The sequence below is a fragment of the Pollicipes pollicipes genome, unplaced genomic scaffold, assembly GCF_011947565.3.
Source record: "Pollicipes pollicipes isolate AB1234 unplaced genomic scaffold, Ppol_2.1 Scaffold_6138;HRSCAF=7277_pilon_pilon_pilon, whole genome shotgun sequence".
NCBI classification, from domain to species: Eukaryota; Metazoa; Arthropoda; class Thecostraca; order Pollicipedomorpha; family Pollicipedidae; genus Pollicipes; species Pollicipes pollicipes.
In genome coordinates, this window is record NW_023596818.1 from 22328097 (window position 1) to 22335642 (window position 7546).

At 52.3% G+C, this 7546-nt stretch overlaps 1 protein-coding gene across 1 annotated transcript; it reads left to right on the forward strand.

The window, feature by feature from the left end:
* The first annotated feature begins 724 nt into the window (after nt 1-724).
* LOC119106020 (peroxidase) lies at nt 725-6799 on the forward strand. The gene is made up of 2 exons (XM_037229615.1): nt 725-772; nt 3163-6799. The coding sequence occupies exons 1-2, from the start codon at nt 758-760 to the stop codon at nt 5878-5880; spliced, it is 2733 nt and encodes a 910-aa protein (XP_037085510.1). The 5' UTR covers nt 725-757; the 3' UTR covers nt 5881-6799.
* Nucleotides 6800-7546: the final 747 nt, after the last annotated feature.

Sequence of the window (7546 nt, forward strand, 5' to 3'; positions counted from 1 at the left end):
TACGGTGACCTGAGTGGTGAGCGGTGACACGGTGACCTGGTGACAGAGCGGTGATACGGTGACCTGAGTGGTGAGCGGTGACACGGTGACCTGGTGACAGAGCGGTGATACGGTGACCTGAGTGGTGAGCGGTGACACGGTGACCTGGTGACAGAGCGGTGATACGGTGACCTGAGTGGTGAGCGGTGACACGGTGACCTGGTGACAGAGCGGTGATACGGTGACCTGAGTGGTGAGCGGTGACACGGTGACCTGGTGACAGAGCGGTGATACGGTGACCTGAGTGGTGAGCGGTGACACGGTGACCTGGTGACAGAGCGGTGATACGGTGACCTGAGTGGTGAGCGGTGACACGGTGACCTGGTGACAGAGCGGTGATACGGTGACCTGAGTGGTGAGCGGTGACACGGTGACCTGGTGACAGAGCGGTGATACGGTGACCTGAGTGGTGAGCGGTGACACGGTGACCTGGTGACAGAGCGGTGCTCACGTGACGGAGGGCGGCATCTGGGCCTGAAAAGGATGTTCGGCACGATGAACCCTGGTTACGGCCGTCGTCGCTAGCCCGGCCGGTATGCGACCGCAGAATCGCAGTACCCATACCCCATTTCTCCGTCCACATAGAGCCGTGTCCGTCTCCCGGGAAACCTGACCGGAGCTGGAACCGGCCTATATAAGCCGAGCCGTCCGGCTGCCTGGGATGAGCTCGGTGGGCGGCGGCAGCGACAGTGTGCAGCGGCAGCCCTCCCGCCACGCCATGCAGGTGTCCTGGGTAAGTGCAGCCACTGTGCGTGTATTTGGTGCCCATGAATTGCATAGCACAAACATTGCACCAGTGGCGATTGGCTCATGAATGGTCATGGTTGGTTCGCTCTGATAAGGGGCTGGAATAATAATACGTCCGTTAACGTTTTATGTGCGACATGTCGTGCAATCGCGCGCAAATCTTCGGTAGCTATTGGGCATTCCATGCGTGTACCTTTGACGCCAAAAATCTTCCCCACCATTTCTAGTTTCTTAGAAGCGACAGCTTTTCACGGTTAATGCGCGGCGATACGCGGCGGTCGCGGGCGGCCTTCGCCAGCCGATGGAATTCTCTATCTCGCGGCAGGCCGACGCCCAGCAGGCCGACACTTTTACAGTTTTACAGTTGAGGGAGTGGTCAACATTCGTATGCGATTTTAAACTCAGATGGTCATTGTTAAGATCATTCAATCTAATTTACAGTCATGCAACCTTAAGACTTAAAATCCTCTTTTTCTGAGTGAGACGTATGCGAACTTGTCCAGACTACCACGCACAGCTTATTTAAAGTTCACCCAGACATGCATGACGCCATAGACACATCCCGAGAATACAGCTATCTGGATAGTCATGTGGTCATATAGCATCCGCTGCTGGGTGCGTTGTAAAGCACCATCGATGGCCATGTAGTGCTCAAGACAAATATAATCGTCGAAATATCCGCGTCTGGCGTAGGTCAGCACAATTGATGGAACTAACGGACAGCAGTTGGCTTGCAACCAGTTAAACGCGTTGAGAGCAAGTTCCAAACACGAATTAAGTTTTGTGCTTCATGACACGGGAATTCAGGCATGGTGCTATGTATAACGGAAATGAGATTGGGGATCGAGTAAGTTAAAGGGAATATTCCACAGTTAAAATATTGAATCGAGCAGCAGCTATGATGAAATAAGCTAGCTTTAAACTATTGATATACTTTAATCTGGAAAGACACAATTCACAATTTGCACAATTCCTCTTCTGCACATGTTTTTTCTAATTGCACAATTCCTCTACTTAATATAATAAACCTGCTGCTCAAGACGTCGCTGCTGGATTACGCCACCGTACCTTTCACAACATTGATTGGCAGTCAATCGACGACCGTTTTATCTCGAAATCGTGGTCACGATCGCTAGACATGAATGACTCGACAGTTGCATTTTTAGTGGCCTTGATCACCGCATGACTGCTGGAATGAAAATATATGAATGGCGTTATAATCCCGTCGTGGATACCTGGGTGACCTTAAAGTAGTATCACCGAAGAAGTCTGTGCATTTTCGCGGGCGTGTAGCTCAAAAACTAGAGGAGTCTAGGTCTAAGAAGGTTAGGATTGTGACCTGCACCGAATGATCTTCAAGATGTCTATTTCAATTCAAAGCCCCTTTCCTAATGTGGAATGCTCCCTTTGCTCAAATGGTGGAATGCTCAGAAGAACGCTGTAACCGAGTATGTAAATGCCAAAAGGCATAAATCGCAGACAAATATTCAAGTACACCATGAGAATGAGTCAAAACTACCACACCCTACGATATTCAGATTCAGCAAGCACGCGCTAGCGAACAGTCCACCTTTCGGCCAGGTTCAAATGCTACAAGCGAGTCAGCTTGTCTGCTACAATGGGAGTTCTGACAGAGCCAGTCCGGCAGCGACTCTGATGTCACTCGAGAGTTGCATGGCGTTGTCTGATGTCATATGAAAGTTCCATGACGTAATCAAACGATGGCGTATTAAAATTGTTATTCTAACAGTGAAATTTGGTTGTTAGCAGCAGTCTTTTGCATCTGAAAGCTTACCGAAAATGGGAAGTGAGTGTTTGCATTATACGTGATTTTGACCTCAATACCTTTGAATGCTATATCTAATTTTTTCCAAGCCCCTTTCGAGGGACTATTCTACATTTGAAGATATTAGGGCATCATTTATGATGGAAAGCGCTCACTCACAACCATTGACATATTTATATATATATATATATATATATATATATATATATATATATATATATACATGTGTGTGTGTGTGTGTGTGTGTGTGTGTGTGTGTGTGTGTGTGTGTGTGTGTGTGTGTGTGTGTGTGTGTGTGTGTGTGTGTGTGTGTGTGTGTGTGTGTGTGTGTGTGTGTGTGTTTGATGTTTGTATCGCCAAATGTCATTTGGTTCAGGCCCCATAGCTTTCATCCAGTTCTATGTGATACTGACCAGTGACGAAACTCATCATGTCATGATATACATAGGTGTTGGTAATAATGGGATAAGTAATTCGGCGATTACAAGCATATTGTCGTTGTTCTCATCATGACCAGCTGTTCTACAAGCAGGAGCCAGAAGACTTGGTGCTGTACAGGCGTGGTCAACTACTGAAGTTTTGTATTTCAGGTGTTGTTGGTGGTCGCCTTGTGCGTCTACGCAAGCAGGGTCGACGCCCAATGCGACTGCCGGCCACCAGCCCTCTGCCCTGGAGCGTACCGACAAGTGCCTGTGCAGCAGTGCTTCCTGCCGGGCCGAAGACTGGGTGTTTGCTGCGGCCAGCCATCCATCCCTACGTTCAGTGGCGGAGGCTTCCAGACGGGCCAGGGTGGTTTCAGCTTTGCAAATGTAGGAGTGGGAGGCGTGGGGATCAGCCTTGCGACAGGCAATCTGCAACAGGCCAAGCCATCGCGGATCGGGGGAACGAGAGGCCCGGCCGGGCAAAGCGGGTGTGTTCCGTTGGTGCTGTGCCCGCCGGCGGCAGTCTCGCCCGGCTATCTGCAGAGTAACGGCTGCCAGCTAGGCGACGGCTCCCTCGGCATCTTCTGCACGTTCGCGGGGACGCAGTTGGCGGCCAGTGGTCTCCAGGGGCGGCAGCCATCGGGCGGCGGCAAGTTCTCTTCGCTGGACCAACTGCGACCGCTGACGTCCGACGCAATCGGCAGAGCCGGCGCGCCGCTCGCGCTGCGTGCGCCAACACAGCAGGCGCTGTTCACAGCGGGACAGGCTGGCCTCCAAGCGGTCAACACCCTCACCTCCACTACCTCCCAGCTGCTCAACTCCGGCCAGGTGCCCAACGTCAACAGCCCGACGGCACTGTTTTTCCTGAACGCGCAGTCTAGTGATCTGGAACAGAACCTGGGAATGCAGGGGTTGCAGTCGATCATGGCGCTGACCAACCTACAGAGTCAGGGGGGAGGCGGTGGTGGCGGCGGTGGCGGCGGCATTTTTGGCGGTGGTGGTGGCGGCGGCGGTGGCGGCAGCGGCGGCAGCTTCTTCCCCACCACCGGTGCCGGACAAACCAGCTTCTTCCCCGCCACCGGTGCCGGACAAACCAGCTTCTCCCCCGCCACCGGTGCCGGACAAACGTCAGTCCAAGTACCGAACTGCACCCCCGAAGGGTCCATTAGGTGCGACAACAGTATTTACCGCACCCTAACCGGCGAGTGCAACAATCTGCAGCGGCCGCGGCTCGGTCGAGCACTGACCGGTCTCAAGCGACTTCTCCCCAACACGTACGACGACAACCTGTTCGCCATCCGAACGAGAGCAGTCCGCGGCGGCACACTGCCCAGTGCGCGGCTGGTGAGCGAGCGCGTGCTGGATACGTTGTCCAACGAGCTTAATGATTTCACACTGTCGCTGATGCAGTTCAGCCAGTTCGTCGACCACGATATGTCGCACGCACTGGTGTTCCGTCTTAATTCTGGCAACGGCATCGAGTGCTGCGAGAACAACGGTCAGACATTCCCGACGGTTCCTCGGCACCCCCAGTGTATCCCCATCCCCATTCCGGCCGATGACCCGTTCTACAGCCAGTACGGCCAACGCTGCATGAGTCTGGTGAGATCCTTGCCGTCCCCGCTGTCGGACTGCATCCCACGGGCTGTCAATCCATTAAACGAGCTCAGCTCCTTCCTGGACGCGTCCAACGTTTATGGCAGCAAGCAGGAGGACCTGAATGCGATACGCGCCTTCCAGGGCGGCTTGATGCTTACCAGCCAGGGTCAGCTGCTGCCATTGACGGGCGCAAGTGTATCGGACAGACCGTGTCGTGCTTCCATCTGCTTCCGAGCCGGCGAGACGCGCGTGAACGAGCAGAGTGGTCTGGCCGTCATGCACACGGTGTTCGTACGCGAGCACAACCGGATCGCACGCGGGCTCAAGAACGTCCACCCCTTCTGGGACGACGAGCGCCTGTTCCAGAACGCCAGACGAATTGTGGCGGCCGAATGGCAGCACATCCTCTACAACGAATGGCTGCCGATTGTCGTCGGCTTCGATTATGCCGATGCGCACGGTCTTCTGCCTCTGCAGTCCGGATTCTCCAACTATTATGACCCGAACATAGATCCCAGCATCTCTAACTCGTTCGCTTCTGCTGCTTTCCGATTCGGTCACAACATGGTACGAGACATGTATGACCTGATAGACGCCAACGGTCAGGTGTTCCGAACGGTCAACGTCTCCACGACCTTTTTTGAGCCGACTGTGGTGGCACAGAGCTTGGCGGGGCATGCTCGCACCCTAGTCGCCAGACGTTCGGAAACTTCTGATACAAACATGGCACATGCCGTGCACGAAATGCTCTTCACTACCAATTTCCGATTTGGTTTAGACCTTCTCTCCCTGAACATTCAGCGAGGTCGAGATCACGGAACTCCAACGCATGCCCAGGTGTTAGAGGCTTGTGGTATTGCGAGGGTACAGTTCTGGGGCGACCTCAACCGTGTGATGGACTCTCAGGTCATTGACCGGCTGCGGTCTGTTTACGATGATCCACGAGACGTGGACCTTTTCATCGGTGGGGCGATAGAGCGGCGAGCCCCTGGCGCCCAGGTGGGACCCACCTTCCAGTGCCTGGTCGGGCAGCAGTTCTTCGACCTACGGTTTGGAGACCGTTTCTTCTACGACAACGGCGGCTTTGCGCACAGTTTCACACCCGCACAGCTGGCGGAGATCAGGAAGAGTAGCTGGGCGCGAATTATGTGTGACACCCTCGGTCCTCAGTTTGGAAATGACTTCACTAGGGTTCAGCCATTAGGTTTTATAACGACTCTTGGCCAGAACCAGGTAACTCAATGCAATTCACTGGCGATTCCTACCGTTGACCTCGGGGTGTTCTAACGGGGTGATGTACTGCACTGTTGCAAACTCTGTAAGCATGAAATCTCGTTTTGTATGTCGTCGTTGAAGTCATCAAAGTTAACAATTTCTGAGCGCTGCTGAAAGAGTATCTAATCAGTGGAACTATGGCATGTGATGCAGAGCAAGAAATCCCAGCTTTCCTGAACCGTGAGTTATTTGCAAGTGCTGTAAGGTGAAAATTGTGAATCTTAAGGGCCGAGAAAAGGTCGGTTTCTTCGCATAGGCGGTTTCCTTGAAATGCATGTTTGGCCTAGCTCGTTTGGTTGCACCTAGGCAGCCAGATGAGTTCAACTGGTTGTTTTACCTGCGACGCCAGAGGGAGCCAGGAAAGTGTTGCCACCATGTTATGCCGCGTGGTGCAATGCGGCATGACTCGATTATTATTACAGGGAGTGTGATGCGAGCCTCAATCCGGTGGAATGGCCCATCGTTGGGAATGATATTGCAGTATGTTTTCATTTCGCAGCCCAAGAGTGCCACTTTTCCTGACAGTGGTGGCTTCAGTAAGCAGTACAAGCGGAGACAGCTGTATGATCGGGTTGTCATTTTAACACATGCTTAAAGGCATTTCGAAGTATATGTCGAATATACCCAGGTGTTTTTGGATCGCTGTTTTGTTCTGTTATCTGTGAATGAATATCGTGCAGTTGTTCTCGCGTCAGAAATGTTACAAGACTTTGTCATTCTTTACACTGGAATGCCCATCTCTGAGGCTAACCCACACTGGCTGCGTTTAGTTGCACAACATCACTGCGAAAGATGGGACTGAACGGAACTCAACAGCAGTAACCTTGTAACCAATGAAATTTCGCATAGCGCCCCTCACTGCAGCCTTGGTGCGAAACAGGACGGAGCGCCAGTTCTTCGCGGATGGTTGGTGCATATCATGCTGATTAAACGGCAGTTTATGAGACGTTTACGTGGCTGATTTACTCCGGCTTTCCCGACTCCCCGACTTTCTGTTTACAAAAAAGACATGCCTTTGCTTTGTAAAATAACGAAAGCTGCCTCTCGTTAATTTGGCCCATTTTGTCTTCGTTTTGTCAAATGCTGCCACATTGTGGAGAGAATCAGTACCTATTTCAAGAGCAACTCACTGAACGACGGGCTGTACTAAGGTTTCTGAGTTCCGGGCAGCATAAAATAGGATACACGCGTTTCTCTGACCTAGCTGCTGTGTCAACAGCTCCTGTTATGACAACCTCACCGCCTGCCATGATACGTGACTACCATTTGTATTTTATCAGTTCTGGTCATGTGTTCGTCGTTAGAACCATGCTCGTTCCGTAAAATCATCACCGGTTTTAAAACTGGAACATGACCGAGCGCAGGGGCGCAAGTTCACAAAATAGGCAGGCGCCAGCGGCCGAACAGCGAAAAATGACTCAGACTCCCTGAAATACATCAGCAAATGGGCTCCTCCCGGATCTGGGCGTCTCTCTCTCTCTCTCTCTCTCTCTCTCTCTCTCTCTCTCTCTCTCTCTCTCTCTCTCTCTCTCTCTCTCTCTCTCTCTCTCTCTCTCTCTCTCTCTCTCTCTCTCTCTCTCTCTCTCTCTCTCTCTCTCTCTCTCTCTCTCTCTCTCTCTCTCTCTCTCTCTCTTCTCGAAGTTGTAGGGCAGTTAGCAATGTGGCGTTTATCTCCGAT